Source organism: Portunus trituberculatus, chromosome 35 (genome assembly GCF_017591435.1).
Source record: "Portunus trituberculatus isolate SZX2019 chromosome 35, ASM1759143v1, whole genome shotgun sequence".
Taxonomy (NCBI): Eukaryota; Metazoa; Arthropoda; class Malacostraca; order Decapoda; family Portunidae; genus Portunus; species Portunus trituberculatus.
In genome coordinates, this window is record NC_059289.1 from 4,515,338 (window position 1) to 4,533,000 (window position 17,663).

The 17,663-nt window shown below is 38.6% G+C and overlaps 1 protein-coding gene across 11 annotated transcripts in view; it reads right to left on the reverse strand.

Moving 5' to 3' along the window:
- The window catches only part of LOC123512949 (neogenin-like), a 295,796-nt gene that overhangs the window by 12,173 nt on the left and 265,960 nt on the right, over positions 1-17,663 (reverse strand). For 4 of the 11 annotated variants that reach the window (XM_045269668.1, XM_045269673.1, XM_045269669.1 and 1 more), the window contains 22 exons: positions 14,112-14,274; positions 13,870-14,015; positions 12,627-12,644; positions 11,547-11,708; positions 11,138-11,408; positions 10,587-10,732; positions 10,264-10,412; positions 9,963-10,089; positions 9,070-9,126; positions 8,382-8,580; positions 7,468-7,771; positions 7,097-7,306; positions 6,690-6,869; positions 6,229-6,343; positions 5,807-5,965; positions 5,439-5,641; positions 4,663-4,824; positions 4,271-4,433; positions 3,768-3,956; positions 3,169-3,334; positions 2,876-3,018; positions 276-365 (listed from right to left, as the gene is read on the reverse strand). In XM_045269668.1, the coding sequence (XP_045125603.1) occupies positions 276-365; positions 2,876-3,018; positions 3,169-3,334; positions 3,768-3,956; positions 4,271-4,433; positions 4,663-4,824; positions 5,439-5,641; positions 5,807-5,965; positions 6,229-6,343; positions 6,690-6,869; positions 7,097-7,306; positions 7,468-7,771; positions 8,382-8,580; positions 9,070-9,126; positions 9,963-10,089; positions 10,264-10,412; positions 10,587-10,732; positions 11,138-11,408; positions 11,547-11,708; positions 12,627-12,644; positions 13,870-14,015; positions 14,112-14,274 (3,522 nt within the window). The remainder of the gene's footprint in view (positions 1-275; positions 366-2,875; positions 3,019-3,168; positions 3,335-3,767; positions 3,957-4,270; positions 4,434-4,662; positions 4,825-5,438; positions 5,642-5,806; positions 5,966-6,228; positions 6,344-6,689; positions 6,870-7,096; positions 7,307-7,467; positions 7,772-8,381; positions 8,581-9,069; positions 9,127-9,962; positions 10,090-10,263; positions 10,413-10,586; positions 10,733-11,137; positions 11,409-11,546; positions 11,709-12,626; positions 12,645-13,869; positions 14,016-14,111; positions 14,275-17,663) is intronic. The other 7 variants (XM_045269675.1, XM_045269671.1, XM_045269667.1 and 4 more) reach the window with 4 other exon arrangements.

Here is a 17,663-nt window from a genome sequence, read left to right on the forward strand (position 1 = left end):
CAAGAATGATCAGACAGAACTAACCAATCAGGTAAATTTCCATAATACTGTTTGCTTTAAACTTTACAAAAATAAGCCTTCAATGTAGCTTTTTTGAAGTAATATGAGTTTTTTGCATAAAATTTCTACTTACCAAATTTTTACAAAGGACAAACCTTTTATCTATGTTCTGCCATTTCTGCTTCATTCATAATAATAATGCAACAAATGTCTCCACTTGTCTATCTGAAATTCTTACACACTACAGAAGGTTTGTGGCAGGACGAGTAACTTACGCAGATAGGTGGATTGGTAAGGGGTGCGGCGGTCGAGGGTGGAGGTGGATGTATAGGTGGTGTTCTTGTCATCGGGTTCATACTCTGGTCCTGTGGGTTTGTGCACTCGACATTATCTACACAAGCATAAGGGTTGGGAAGATCTATGGAGCAGCAAAGTTAGGTTTTCTTCAGTTACAACACAAAATTCTACAAGTAGTAAAAATTTGGAGAACTAACAGCACCACCATTATTTGCTGCCTTCCAGAAGCTTAAAATCTCAAGAGCTGAAATCTGTCCACAAACACAGGATCTATCATGAGATATGCAATTACATTTGTAAGTACTTCCACTCACTAGCAATACATCAGTCACCTAGTTTTATGTTTTATATACATCATTAAGAATATCTCATCAAAGAAGCAGGAAAACATTTTACAAGACTGATAAAATTATGCCAAGTTCTACTATACTTGTTTCTAAATCACTGCTACTTCCAAAGGCTGTAAATACACCATTCAGAGTGTGTAGCTTGGAAGACACAAACATCTTGGTTACTCTGCCAACCGCAAAGATTCAGCCACCAAGCCCCACCACTATGAAAATAATGAAGCACAGCACTGATCCTCCATGTCAGGTGAAAGATGGATGCTGATAATCTTATTGCCAATGCCAGCACCAACCAGGTGGCCTGTCCCAGATATTTTAAGCTGTATGTATTGTCAGTTCCTTACTTTATGAAGCAATTTCCTAATTATATTCCTAACAAAAGTGAAATCTGTCATCCTTTTTTCCATGACAGCTACCACTGGCTAGAACTGCCTCTGACATGTATCATAGACCTAACTTCTTTCTCTCCTTCTCCTTTCCAACCTCTTCACACCCATGCTTGACATACCTCCTTCATTCTCTCTCTCTCTCTCTCTCTCTTAATGAGGACATGAAAAAAAACTAAAAAGCAACAACCTGCAGAAGGGACATAAAGAAGTTTAGCTTCCCTTATCAGAGCAGTGAAGCATGGAATGGACTGGAGGGAGAGGTGGTGTCTGCTAGAAATATTCATGATTTTAAAGAAAAACTTAAAAAAGTTATAGAGACGGGACAGTACGAGCCTAGTTCCCCTTCTATATTTCACACCTAGGTAAGATACACACACATAAGATCAAAAGTAAACAAACAGACAAACAAACAAACACGTTGATGAAGTTTTGATTTGTACTGAGGCCACTTCTGGTTTCTTTTAACAAATGTTTTCCTTAACTGAATACAACTTTCACAAACACCCAAGATCAGTGGCCTTATATTCCTATCTATTGCAGTGTCATACCTCTGCTTGTATCTTGTACACAGTCTGATGATACCACCCTACATCTTTCCACGTTCTTTCAGAGAAGTCCATCCCTTCAGGAAATTAGCAGATCACGCGGGGATGCCACAGAACGCCTGACTTCCGATCTCATCTCTTGCTAAAACAGCTTCTATGAAGTTAGGTGTTCTGAGGCGTCTCCGCCAGTTTTTCTCGCCCCTCCAACTGCTTACTCTGTATAAGGGCCTTATCTGTCCCTGTATGGAGTATTCTTCGCATGTTTGGGGGGTTCCAGTCACACAGCTTTGCTTGATAGGGTGGAATCGAAAGCTCTTCGTCTCATCAACTCCCCTCCTCTGATTTACTGTCTTCAGTCTCTTTCTCACCGCCGAAATGTTGCATCCCTTTCTATATTTTATTGCTATTTTCATGGTAACTGTTCTACTGATCTTGCTAATTGCATGTTTCCCCTCCTCCTGCGGCCACGCTGCACAAGGCTTTCTTCTTCCTCTCATCCCTATTCTGTCCAACTCTCTAATGCAAGAGTTAACCAGTAAGCTCAATCATTCATCCCTTTCACTGGTAAACTCTGGAACTCCCTCCCTGCATCTGTATTTCCAAATTCCTACAACTTGTCTTCTTTTAAGAGGGAGGTATCGAGGCATTTGCTCCTCTAATTCTGGCTGATGGTTTTGGCACTTTTTGTACTTTTTGGAGAGCCAGCGCTCAAGTGGGCTTTTTTCTAACTTTCTTTTTTTTGCCCTTGGCTGGTCCTCTTCCCTACGTAAAAAAAAAAAAAAAAAAAAAAAAAGTCTATCCTTTTCAATATGATCAGTAGCTACAATGTGTGGGGAAAGAAAACCTCTGCCTGATCTATGGATGCAAACCATGAATGCTTAAGTTACAATCAGATCAGACTAATCAATACATACAATGCAGTAAATCTTGCAGTACTCTGTCTCAGTGAGTCTGGATTAGTTACTATGTAGCATAATTGCAGACAACAGCAAAAAAATAAATAAATCATAGATGCTTGCCATTCAGATGCAGATGGTATACACATAGAATCCTCAATACCTTTGACATTCTGACACACCATGATTCTTCTATTAACGGACATCCCTGATTAGTCTCACACCTATTTTCACAAGATATGTTGGACAAAAATAGGATAAAAATGACACTTATGCCACTGGATCAGAAAGACACAAAGTTTACAACTCAGAAGGTACAACACACATCATATATTGTGCATCGTTTTGCTGAAAAGTATACAAAAACATCATTGAATAACTGTTGGAATCTTTGTACCAACCTGTGTGGTTGATAATGGCTGCATGATTTGGTGAGTTACTTCGTTCCCCCTTGTCAAAATTTTTCAGCTCTAAATGGTCGTGATGAATCCAGAGATCTGGAGGCTGAACATCAGGCTTGTTGCTTTTGCTACAACTACCAACACTGTAAAAAACAAAAAACAAAAAACAAATACATCATGATACTTCCTCGCTAGTACACAGCATAGCCATGTGTAACTGTGGACCTATAGTTTATCAAGTTTACAATCATTTAGATGTACGTACATTTCTTTCACAGTGATTACAAACTTACACAATGCTTGGTCTAGGTTCAGTTTTGACTCTCCTGCAGTACAGTGTGAGGGCCACGAAAACCCCCAGCAATGTAACTGCTCCAGCGACACCAGCAATGACCAGTACAATCAAGCTGCCTTTGTCCACAAACCAGCCTGGAGGTTCACCAATACTCTTCCCAGCAGCTGGAATAATAACAATGTCAGTAATATATATATATATATATATATATATATATATATATATATATATATATATATATATATATATATATATATATATATATATATATATATATATATATATATATATATATATATATATATATATATATATATATATATATATATATATATATATATATATATATATATATAATAAATAAATAAATAAGAAAAATAAATAAATAAAAAGGTAATAAAAAAGTAATATTAGAATGCTATATCCCTGTCCAATGTAAGATTTGAGCTTGTGACAACTTGAGAATGAGATGAATATTTTGATCACAACACTTTTAATAGAGACACATTGATTTTAAATCTGATATGCCACACCATACTTTCTGAATGAGTAATACAGGATGTTTGTGGGGAAGCTTCTTTTCAATTCTTTTCTTACCTGGAAGTGTTGTGAAATTTCCTACAGATGAGTATGGCCCAAAGCCTTTCACATTGCGAGCATGCATTTTGTAAAAGTATTGAGTTGAAGGTGTCAACCCACGGACTGTGAAGGTCATTCTGTCTCCCATCACGTTCTCCATCACCCAATCGCTTCCCGTCGGGTCAGTGGTGTAGAATATCACATAACCTGGAACAACCAAAGATTACTCATTATCTATCATTACTGAACTCCTTTCTTTACATGGAAATGCCTGAACCTCCTAAACAGCAAATCCAATGTTATTCATTAAGTCATAAAGCTACTTGTTTGTTTAGATGTTTTAAATTATACGAATATCTCGTTATTATTCAATTGACATTTACATTACATTCTGCAGCGCCTTCCTGTCATTCACAGAGTTGTGTTATCATCAACAAACAATTACTAACACATCTTCAATCTTTCTCCATCACATTTTACTCAAGTTTTGAGACTGATATAATTATTCTTATAAAATCTACCTGTGATTTTTCCATTATTTTGCTTTGGAGGCTGCCAGTTGAAGATGACAGTGGAGGGTTCATCAGGAATGGTGACGACTGTTACATCTCGAGGTGGAGATGATGGACGGGCCACCAGCGTTGTGTTGGAGGCAACCAGACTCCATGGAGACTCACGCTTACCCTGTTGTGAGTAAAGAAAGGGAGATGTGGTGAGTGATGGGATACAACCATAGTTAAGGATGGGTTAATGACGGTTTCTTTTCTCACAGTAGATAGTAATAAAATCACCAAATAAATAATAATGTAAGTGGCAAAATATACTGTCACTGATTCCCTGCATCTTAACAAAAATCTGTATTAGTTCTCATTTAACTTAGAAGTGAAGATAGAATTAAAATGATACTGCTTACTTTAATTGTTTTCACAGCAAATTCATATACTGTTGATGGCTTGAGGTTGTCAATGAGACAGGTCACATCTGTTGCATTGATATAGCGGAAACGTGGGCTGGAGGATGATGCCGAGGAGAAGGTGGTGTAGCGCACGGTGTAGTATCTTGTATCACTGATGTACTGCAAAAGCATAACATTACAGCATTAATTTAATAAGGAATTTTGGAACTTGAATCAATCATTTCGTAAATCTAATCGTATATCTAATATGATAAACTTTAGGGAGAATCAAAGGATGTAATAAATCCTCAGCATAATGAACTATTTGGAAGTCTAAATATACACACTTGAGAAACATGAAAATAGTTAAAAAGAGCAGGAAATATTTAGACAGACTGATGAAGAATGAAACTTGTGGCACATTAGTTCATAAGTTGAGATAAAAAAGGATCAATGAAGCCTGAGTAGTTTTATCACCTGTATTCACAACAATTCTTACTTTATTATATTCACTTGATCACCATAATATTAACCCTGGGCCATTACTTCACATGGACACCCAACAAATACAGCAGTTTGAATAATCCAATGAGAAAGATGAAGAGTAGATACAGTGCTATAGTAAATATCAGGGAGTGATAAGGGGATCAGTGGAGTAAATGCAGAGACATATCAGAAGATACAAAATGGCTGGGGAAAATAGTAAAATGGCCAGAGGATTGGTGGTGGTGATGGAGAGAGGATAGCATTATGGGTAGTGCTGTGGCTCAGTACTATACAACAGCAACACTGACTTGATTTCTGTTCAGCGTGGTGTCCGTCCACTGCAGCGCCACCGTGAAGGGCGTCAGCACCACTGCCTTCACACCCACTGGAGTCTCAAGGGTTGGAGCTATTTCCTCCTCCTCAGGCCGAGTGCGCACTTGTTCATATACTGGCTGGCCATCTCCCACACTATTGAAGGCCCGCAGGCTGATCACATACTCTGTGTTCGGTTCTGAGGAGATGGAAATTTGCCATAGATATATAAAACACAATATCATGTCAGAGGAAATAGTCACCTTGTAGGAAAGCACAATATTGTAGTTTAAAGCAGTGCTATGTAACATATACTTCACATAGAGAAATACTGAACTGATCTTTAAATTACAGCTATACATACCTAGTTTATCGATTATGTAACTGCGTTGCTTGCTGTCCACAATTTTGGAATATATGTCTGGCACTCCCCGGCCCCAGCCAATAGTGTAGCCACGCAGCATCACATTGTGCTGTGCCGGGGGCTGCCATCGCACACGGATGTGGTCTGTCAGTGCTACGGCTGTTGACATTGCAGAAAAAAACAATTACATATTAAAGGGTGCATTCATATTATCATAAATTAATCATATCACCAACATATCAACATTGCAACCAGAAGCAAGTAAATCAATGAAGCAGATTGAATCACTGAATATACATACTAATTACAACAACGTACATGGAAGTGGCTCTTAAAGCTCAATTCCATAATGCTATAAATTAGACATTTTGGTAGGATGATGGTAAATGATAATGATGATGACCACTAAATTAAGGTGTTACCTTTCAAACTGACAGGTTTGTCTGGAACTCGGTTTTCATCTAGGTCATTAGCAAATGTCTCTGCCAGCTTGGACTGTGTGTATGGACCTGTGCCGTTCACAGTGAGGGCAGCAAGCTGAAAATTAAGTAGCAAATTAAATTATGAATTGTAAATTCTTTCCAGCAATTCCCAAATTGACATGAATTGAGAAAAGCAGCTGGCTAAAATAATGGTAAGGAGAAAATAATTTGTGAAAAGGCTACAGTTGTACAATGAATTATTCTTTACCACAGAAGACTTTGAGATTGGAAAGATGCAGGGTTTCTGATGCTAGACAGGATTAAGTGACTTACAGTAACTTCAAGAGGAAAACTGTTTTGGTTTGTGAGGATTTCAATTTATGCACTGACTCATGGAATGAATTAAGCTCGTGAACTGAGATTCCACTGTATATGCAAAACAAGATAAATATAAAACATACCTTAATGGAATAGGGGGTGCTTTTCTTAAGTTCTGTAAGTGGAAAGAGTCTTCTGTTACCATCTGTGGTTCTTGTTTTGGAGGATCCTGATTTGCCTCGCTCCTTGTAACGGATCTTGTAACCAGTGATGATCCCATTCTGGTGTTCAGTTGGTGGAGGTTCCCATCTGATGATGAGACTCTGAAAAAGAAGGAATATATATACAATTTGTTAAATGGAAAATGATAAAAATGATACCCTGAGAGAACATTATGTAGATTTGACCTAAAATTCAGTGTATGCTTTACGTATAAGACAAATGAAAATTATTTTGACAAAACCAATAACAAAAAATTGCTGATGTTTCCAAAGATACTTGAAGTAAAATTCAAATGATGTGTTTGGAAACGAAATCTTTCCCAGCTTACCTCCGAGCTGGCTGCCTCAACAGTGACATTCTGTGGCTCTTTTGAGGGCACGTCTGAGAAGGTTCTGGCAGTGACTTCTGGTGTGGCATCCCCTCTACCATTGCCATTGACAGCTGTCAACCACACACTGTATTCAGTAAACTGGTCAAGACCTTGAAGGTCATAAGATGTGCCAGTGACTTCCACTTCATGTTCTTCTGCTGATCCAACCTAAAAGAAGAAAGAAACATCTTTAACTGATTAAATCTGAGAGATTGTTATAACTAATGTACTGATCCATAACATTACAGCATAGCATTTCTACACAACAAAGAGCAGTCTAAGACAAAAAGTAAGTTAAGCACCTAAATATTGTAGAATTCTCTACACACCTGCATATAAAACATAGTATAACCAATGATAGGTGTTCTTGCTATTCTTGGAGGTGACCAAGTGACTTCCAAACTTGTTGGAGAGGTAGGAACTACTTGAAGATTTTCTGGGGCTGAGGGAAGATCGAGGTCAGGCTTGGTGAAAACCCGCACGTCCTCAGTGGAGGCTCCGACCAGTCCGTTGGAGGTGTGGGCCACCACTCGCACCATGTAGTTGCTCCCAGGGATGAGGTCACTGATCTGAGTTTTGTACTCATCAAGCCCTTCACTGGAGGAGCTGGCACTCACATTTTGGACTCGTTCCCTGTGATCAAGTGGATTAAGGCCATGAAAATTAACTTCTACACAACAAATAATAAATACCTAGCAGTCTTTAACCCCTTCAATACTGGGACATATGTTTACCTTCAGATTTGTGTACGATTAGACAATTTCATTTACATTAGGAAGAGTCTAGAGAGGTCAGAATGTTAATGGCCAGAATCTTCACTATATTAATCCCCCACACGAGTTTCTGAAGCTGTATAAAACCACCAAAAGTAACCAGAATGAATATGGAAATGCATCATGGTACTGGAGTTAATAGTTAATTCTTGTGAATAAACAGAGGAAATAAGATGTCTTTTAGATCCAGTATAATAATAATAATAATAATAATAATAATAATAATAATAATAATAATAATAATAATAATAATAATAATAATAATAATAATAATAATAATAATAATAATAATAGTAGTAGTAGTAATATGTAATAATATTAATGATAAAAATATAATATAATATAATATAATATAATATAATAATAATAATAATAATAATAATAATAATAATAATAATAACAATAACTTTTATGAAGAAAAGCACATGTAATAAAACAAATAAAGGCCTTGGCATTAGGGCAATCCTCACCTGAGAGAGTCTTCCTGCCTGTAGAAAACTGAGTAGCCAACAATATGGTCATTATTGAATTCAGGTTCATGCCAGGCTAGTGTGATGAACCTGTTACTGGCAATGATGGCCTGAAGGAGTCTTGGTGCAGAGGGAGCCTGAGGGTGGACCTCATCCGAGTCTCGACCTTTGGGAAGGTAGGAGCCTCGCTCAGGAATGCCTGCAAGAAAAAATTAAACACCTTCATGTGAACACAATTTTCATTAGTTCATATTAATAGTTACTTACTTGATAATACAAATGTGACAAAATAACATCCAAAACACCATACAGAGTCAGGATGCACACTAACTTTAATAATAAGGTTAACTGATACAGGAACTAAAAGTCTCAGCCTTTGCCAAGGCACTCACAACACATGGCACCTTACCAATCAGGCTACAGTGAACCTCATGATCCAAGTGGAGTTTCAGACTTAACTGTCCTGTCACTACTTGGGTTTCCTCATGCTTCAAAAATAAGTTTCCAAGGTATCAAGAACCACACAGAGGGTGAACAAAAAAGAGTAGTAATACATGATACAGAAAAATGCTTCAGGTATTTTTTTATCTTACCCCACAACCTGCAACCAGTCCAGGAGTGAAGAATCATATCTAAACAAAAGCCACACTTATGATAGTACTCGAAGCAATGGCTCAAAAGAACTCACCTTGAATGATTGTGCTGATGGTGGTGGTGGCTGTGGGGTCTGAGGGCATGCTCCTTCCTGAGGGTGACCCCAGACAACTCATTATCACAATACCACAACAAAAGTAGTAATGCTTGGGTAAATCACAATTTAGTAAAAATCAATGAAAACAATAAGAAGAATCTAAATGGCTGGTCAAACATTCCTGCGGCCCACTGGGGATTTAATGCCACTTAATCTCAATATATATATATATATATATATATATATATATATATATATATATATATATATATATATATATATATATATATATATATATATATATATATATATATATATATATATATATAATCAACAAGGAAAGCAGACAAAGTAAAAAATGAAAAAATTAAGAGAGAGAGAGAGAGAGAGAGAGAGAGAGAGAGAGAGAGAGAGAGAGAGAGAGAGAGAGAGAGAGAGAGAGAGAGAGAGAGAGAGAGAGAGAGAGAGAGAGAGAGAGAGAGAGAGAGAGAGAGAGAGAGAGAGAGAGAGAGAGAGAGAAGAAAGAGGGATGTGCTTTACCCTTGGAGTGTGCTACACTTTGATCCAGTCTTCAGGTTTATGAACACAGATCAAAATTTTATTTACATGCATGCTATGAAGCACATGCACCAATATATAAATAAATCAAACATAAAATTTTAAGCTACGACTTTAGTACTGAATCATTACTGTAGGTGCCTAATGAAATGCTCATTTGTCTGTTTGACAATAAGGAAAATGTTATCAGCCTGAGCTCACTGACAATTTAAAAACAGCAAAGATTACACTCCCTAAGTCCTACACAGTTCACAACATGTGAGTACTCATCAATGCAAAAGAAGGGTTACAACATGAAAACAATCTGCCTTTAGGAAACTTCTGGCACCTACTTGACTTGAGAACTCGCAGTTGAGCGGCAGCTTGAGTGGCCCCTGCTGAATTATGTGCCACACACTGGTACATCCCAGAGTCCTCCCGCACCAGTCCCAGGATCTTCAAGTTGTTGCCACCAACAATCTGTGGTATGTTCTAGTGCTGACTAAAGCCAAATTAACAATAAAAAAAAAAAAAAAAAAAAAAAATGTTCTCGTTTTCATTATTACTCTTCAACCTGTTTGAATAAAAAAAAACTGTAGAATGAAAAGGCTATCTAATATCAAAACAACAATTGACAACAAAGTCAACACTCACCTGAAAATATTCAGTCTCAACCAGCAATTCACCGTTCTTCAGCCAGTAGACGGACGGCTCTGGCTCACCATACACGTTACACTCCAATTCTACATCTTCTTTTTCGTATGCCAGCGTGCTGACAGGCTGCTTCACAAATCTTGGAGCAACTGTCACATCATTGTTCACATGTCAGTGATAATCAACAAATGTATTTACTGTATTCAATTTCATACATTTTATGTTCACACAACTACATTCACTAATAAATTAATTTCACACAATGCCCTCCCCCCATTCCCAACACACAAACAAACACATATAGATCAACTACATGTTCTCACCTTGAACTTGTATGTGAGCCACAGCATCCACAGAATCTTCTCTGTTCTCTGCCCGACACATGTATGTCCCTTTATCCTCCTGCTTGAGTCCAATTATCTGCAAGCTTCTCGTGGTGCCAAAAAACAGGAAACGTGTGTCCAAGTGCCTGGAGCGAGAAAATCTTCATAAAGAATTTTTCCAAATTACATGAGAAATAAGGTACACTTTAATTTGATATACTAATGCTTGGTGATGGCTTGCCTTTTCCAGAAGTATGAGCTGGTACTTATATCATGTTCTATCATCTTTTGTATTCCTTGTTTTTTTCTATATCAATGCAATATTACCAGCAAACAGCAGCTGATTCAGATTTTTCTCTATCAACAGCATTCACCAATCTCAAACCTCGACCTAACTTTATTTTGTTTTGTTTGCCTAACAATATCTTCATAATGTAAGATTCCAATGAAAACTTTTCACTTTCTTTAATAATCTACCAGCACGTTCTTACAATCTCAAACTGGTCCACAATCCTTCTCTATCACAAAACATGGATTGATAAAAGACTTACGCCATGTCAATCGTTGCTCCGTCCTTAAGCCACACTACGGTTGGCTCTGGGTATCCATTGGCAGCACAGTCAAGAGTGATGTTGTCTCCAACTTTGCCAATAGCAGACTTTGGCCGAGCAATAAACATGGGTCGCTGAGTGTCTCGGAGAGCGTAGGCTTCCTCCACATTGAGTGTAGCTTGCTGTGACACTTTGCTTTTGTCGAGACTACTGGCCTGGCAGTAGTATTCACCTTCATCTGTTGTGGCTACATTCTCTATTTCTAAGGCACCTTTTTGAAAAAAGGGAAGCCAAGATATGAGACATGGGAAGAAACGTAGGAAATGGGATAAGTTTATTAGCTATAGTTTGAGAGTGGTTGTAGATAACTCTTAGATTCTAATGATAACAAACTTCTACACACACTCACCAGATGGAAGGCGAGTCATCCGTGAATCAAGCTCTAATGGATGACTGTTTCTGAACCATTTGATGGTGGGTAACGGGGTGCTGGCCAGGGCACATGGAAATCTAGCACGCTCTCCCTCAAACACCGTCATGTCCTGAGGCTGCTCATCAAATTTTGGCAGAGCTGAGGGAAGAGAGCTGTATCTTTACCCAAAAAGAATGACATCCTTGACTTAAAATTCTCTAAAATTCAGGAAAAATTTAAGGTGCATATATCAACTCATTCCTTCCTATTTCTTTAGCTGACAAATCTGCTTTAAATTATTTAAGAAGATTTAGTCTCAAAATACAATATGAACACCTCATTTTAAGTTGGACCAGATTATCTATCTATTTTAGAATATCATCCCCCTTGCAGGAGGGTATCCATGATAAAAGATGATGTCTTGTTCTACTGTAGCAGTGGAAATACAAAGCAAGATATTCTTTGGCCCTTATCTATAACTTTTCATTGGTTTACATGACACACATAGAATACTGTGGCAGTATTTCTTCTAACCATGAAGTGTGCAGCCCGGCAATGTTACTCTTACCACATAAAAAAGTGAGACATACATAGCTGTAGGTAACGTATTAGTTGTTAATGGTACTTAGATCTATGCAAAGCACATTCCAGCAACAAAATTTATCCAAAGCCTTCACTAATTTACATCAAGTGGGGAAAATGAAAATCAGTAAGCCACTAAAACATTACTCCCATACACTGGGCATCAGAGGAAATTCATCTAAAATGTTTAATAAAAATATGTAAGCACACAAAATTGTTCAGTGAAATTTGGATAAATGCAATTATACTATTTCATTGAGACAAGAGAGGTAAGGACATAAATACATTGCTCATATAGAGATAGAAAAAGGCTATCATAATGAAAACAATATTGAGATAGTATTGCTTATTTAGGCCATCATTCTTTATGCTGCTGAGAAATGCTGCTTGAAAATGCACAAGACCAAAGAGACTTGGACATTCAACTGACTCTGCTTGACTGTAGAATGCATATTACAAAATAATATCATGCACAAGATCAAAGTTTGGCATTACCATCCTCTTCCCAGCCGCCTGTGAGAAAAGAAATGAAGCATGAGTGGTGTTAGGTGAGCCAATGATTGGCACAGGATTAGTTAATGCTATCTGGTTCATCAATGCACATTCCTTTGTAAAAGTATGTACAATACTTACTGTGACTTTTCACATGCAATATAATTATACTTTGTACTTCTTTAACTAGTACAAATAAAGGAAATATCAAATGGCTGTTTTTATGTTTTACTGTACACTAAACAAAGTTGCTATTACTGCTGCTATATTAAAATTTATAACCTATTTTGTAATGGGTGAAAACTGTATGAAGTTAATGAAGCTTTGAGTGTGGAAACACTCAAAGCCAACCTCATGCATTGCATAAACAGTTCATCAGCTTCTCTTGGATAATATGAAGTTGAAATGTTCCTGTCCTCTGGTGGCAAACTTCACTGTTGCAATCCTCTCAAGATTTTCTAGCCAGTGGTCTCTAAAGCAAAAGATGCCCTAAGAATGGTGTGATTGGTTGTGTGCTTTGGTACAACATTTAATGTACTCAATCACAGCTGAGTATTGCAAAGAAAATGACTTTCATGTACTATGTGCAAACAAGGATCACTGAGATGAACTTGTGGAGTCAGTGAATTCTGGCAGGGTGTAATTGACAGGAATGATTAAACAAAATGCTCTTCTGTTCCCAAAATGTTCACTCTTCATGTTAACTGTGGGAAAGTGTGATCCACAGTAATTATAAAACTAAGGTCAATATTTATCCCAACAATAGTTTTCAATGTACATGTTGGAATGGTTACCATGCTTATATTGTGTCTCAATAGGGAGGGAGGGGTACCATGTCAAACATGTCATGAATGCAGATCATGCTGTGATCATGAGGGATTCAAATGTCCAGTGTCAACCAGCCCTGATGATGCTGCAGGTTAACATTCAATGAATGTGACTGACACACATAGAAGGGTAATGCAGTCACACTTCACTCTGATAGTGAGAAGCTGAATTCCAAAATGAAAGGCAGTTGAACTTTTTTCATATACAACACTCACAGCAAAATGAAGCAATGGTTTCGCATAATGGAAATTACATATTTACATTCTTATTCTAAAATCCACTGACCAACTGTTGATATTTCAATTGTGCAACCTGAAGTTCATATACTGTATGTATGCAGTACCTGAAAACATAAAAAGTAGAAATTTAATCTTCCTATAAAGAGATTACATTAGTGAATGAGGGTTGTGTCACTTACCCACAATGCTTAACCTGGCACCAGTGGACACAATAGTGCCCACACCAGGGGAAGAGGCTTGGCAGTGGTAGATTCCCTCATCAGTTTGTTCTGACCTAGGCCCGTTCACCCACGTGAAGTGCAGCGTCCCATTAGGCAGCACATACCTGGAGAGAGAGGCACAGAAGAGTGTTACTTGTCTCCTGTGTTGGTTGTGAAAAGACTGCACTGCTCATGACAAATGTTGGCACAGTTTGCTGTACCTGCGGGAGTCACTTGTGGTGTCAATAGGGGAGTTGTCGCGGTGCCAGGTGAGGGTCGGCTCAGGCTGACCCCGTGCCTTGCAGTGCAGCCATGCTGGGCCCCGCCGCCGCACCACAGTGTCCACAGGCTGCACGGAAAATGACAGGCCACTCCACTTTCCATCTGAAGAGAAACAAAGGAAAGCATTAAAATCACAAACCCATTACAATATAACATTAAGCATGATGATTACACAAGATACAAACTGATAAACAAGGTTCAAAATCTACTTAATTGTTAGAAATAATAAGTTTTTTCTATTACACATTTTCTGATACAAAACACAGCACACACCAAGTGCTGTATGTAACCAAACATGTGGCCACCATGACAAAGGACCAGCACACCACCAACACACACTCACACTCATTTAATTAAACATGGCAAAATACCTCCATAGACTCTCTCTCTCTCTCTCTCTCTCTCTCTCTCTCTCTCTCTCTCTCTCTCTCTCTCTCTCTCTCTCTCTCTCTCTCTCTCTCTCTCTCTCTCTCTCTCTCTCTCTCTCTCTCTCTCTCTCTCTCTCTCTCTCTCCATAACAGCTCTTTTATTCTTCATCACTCCCTCCTTCCCATCCTTAATGTGTGCTAATGATGAGCAGAGGAGGGCATGTTGATGGAGGGAAGGGAAGGAACACATGAAGCAAAGAGGCAGGACACAGGCAGGAGAGCACAGACACATACAGATGATGGCAGGAATATGAGGGAAATATGAAGAAATGGCCATACAGAGAGGATCAAGTGACTACAGTAAAATGAAAAGAGGAAAGAGAAGTAATAGTGGAAGAGAGAGAAGAATGAGAAAAGGGATCCAAGAACAGGTGAGTGGTGAAAACAGAAGGATAAAAGGTAAAGAGAAGATGGAATGATATGGTGAAGCCTAAAATGCAGAAATGTTACAGTTTGCACACAGGAAGGTAAGGAGAAAGAGCTGAAGATGATGACACTACTGGTGATAAAAAAAAAAAAAAAAAAAAAAACAGGATATCCGAGAGCACAAGATACAGACATCTCATTATTATCCTGCTTGTTATGCATAGAGTTGTCTTGAGAGTGCCACCATCACAACCTTCCCAACTCCATTCCTCCCCATCCCTGCAGTCCCCCCATTCATAAATCTTGTCTTTTTGCTCACAATTTTCCTGTCTTTCTTCTTCCCCATGCCTGCAGTCAACTCATTCCTACATCTTGTCTTTTTCCTCACAACTTTCCTCTCTTCCTCCCCATCCTTGCAGTCCCCCCATTTCTAAATCTTGTCTTTTTGCTCACAATTTTCCTGGCTCTCTTCCTCCCCATCCCTGCAGTCCTCCCATTCACAAATCTTGTCTTTTTCCTCACAATTTCCGTCTCTCTTCCTCCCCATCCTTGCAGTCCCCCCATTCCTGAATCTTGTCTTTTTTGCTCAATTTTCCTGTCTCTCTTCCTCTCCATCCCTGCAGTCCTCCCATTCCTTGCCTTTTTTTCCCTCACTACCTTCCCATTTCTTTTCCTCCCCATTCCTTATTCTTCTGTCTTTCACTAAAATGTAAATGATTTGTAAGTCTCCAAGATCTCAGTCCTTTGCCATAATAGAGCGAATGGTTTAATTAATACAAATATCAACGTACATACTTCAGTGGTCTATTACTATCACATTCCTTAGAGACATACTATATAAAAGTAGTGTAGTGATCTTAAAATGTGACTATTATTAGTATATTTTTATTCAGAAGGAAGGGGAAACTCAAAGATAAAAGCAATTTCAGGTGTAAATGAATAAATGAGAAAAAAAAGAGAAAAATAGAAAGGCATACTTATTGTCTCTCCCCCCAAAAATAGAGAACTTAAAACTAAAAAGAACCAATTTAATCTTTAAATGTGCTTTAAAACTCCCCTCAGACCTCTACTACCACCACCACCACCACCATCACCAATACTACTACTACTACTACTACTACTACTACTGCTGCTGCTGCTACGACTACTACTACTATTACTACTACTACTACTACTACTATTACTACTACTACTATAACTACTATCACTACTACTACTACTACTACTACTACTACTACTACTACTACTACTACTACTAACAACAACTACTACTACTACTACATCAACTACTACTACTAATATTAATACTACTACAACTACTACTATTACCACTTCTACTACTACCACCATCATCACCACATCTATCATCATCACACATATTTCCATTTCACCTGAACCGTACCCTGAGAGCCACACATATCGGTTCACACTGGCCCCACACGCTGGCCTTTCACACTCATATCTGCAGCATCAACACTCTTAATTCACCCCACCTTCCTTCCGCGACCTAATTGCAACGCTTTTTTTCAGATTATGCACCATCTCTGGCGGCTTTGAGGGAGGGAAAGGGTGAGGTGTGGAGTTGACAGTAAGGATTAGTGTCCCTCTCCTACCTGTGCTTTCCTCTTTTTTCTTCTACTTTCCTCCTATGTACAGTCTGCTCCCTACGTGGTGAATGGTGAAGCAGCCCTCTTACCCTTATTTCTAGCTACTTAAAGTCAAATTATTAACTCCATGGGTTTCAGAAGGTAAAATATCGTAGGCCAGAAGTCATGACGTGTAAATTAAGTCACACCTTTGTCAACATTGCTCTCGCTCTCTCTCTCTCTCTCTCTCTCTCTCTCTCTCTCTCTCTGGCATTTTAGATTTCTTCAAAATAAAGATTAAGAATACCAAGAGAAAAATAATCTATGAGAATAGAGAAAACATACAACCACGGTTTGAAACAGTATCTTGAACTATGGCACTTACATACTGTATTGAATTGGTGCAGGCTACAAAGTGCACTAGCGACATATCATTCTGCCTAGGCACACTACCTTCTTTGTTGAAATATTAATAGAATGTATTCCGAACCTCTGTTGCTTGAGTTGCAGGTTTTTGGGCAACTCCAGCTAAATTTCTCATCCCATGAAGGGAGTTGTTATGCCATTATCTAGCTATGACTCGAAGTTGATCAATATTTTCCCTGCCAACAAGTTCTAGAGGAGAGTATGATTGTTTGGATGTACTCTGCAAGTAATAATGAAGTGCTAGGGTAGTCAACACTATTTGGTTAACTGAATCTGATGTTCTGACAGGCTGACGCCATATCTGGAACCGTGAAACTAACCCCAAAGGTATTCCCGGAGACTCTCTTAGCTCTTGATAACCAATAATCGTGAATAATTTTCTCATGAGTCAGGTGGTAGTGTTCGTGTCTCCATGCTCGGCGCCTTCCTCCCTTTCCCCCATTCCAAGCTCCCCACACACCTACACACCCGCGCACAGTAGAAAGGTCACCATCACTAATACACACGCAAGCCATTCCGTAACCATGTGCTCGTCCCCACGCTGATAGGTCAAACCCCACTACTTCTTTATAAGCGTTTGAATCTTACAAGGAGTCCAGAGGAGGGAGGGGAGAGGGACACACTGGGAGGCAAGGAGGGGGTGAGGCCGTGAGTGTGTCTAAGAGTTACGTTTTCTATGAAGGTA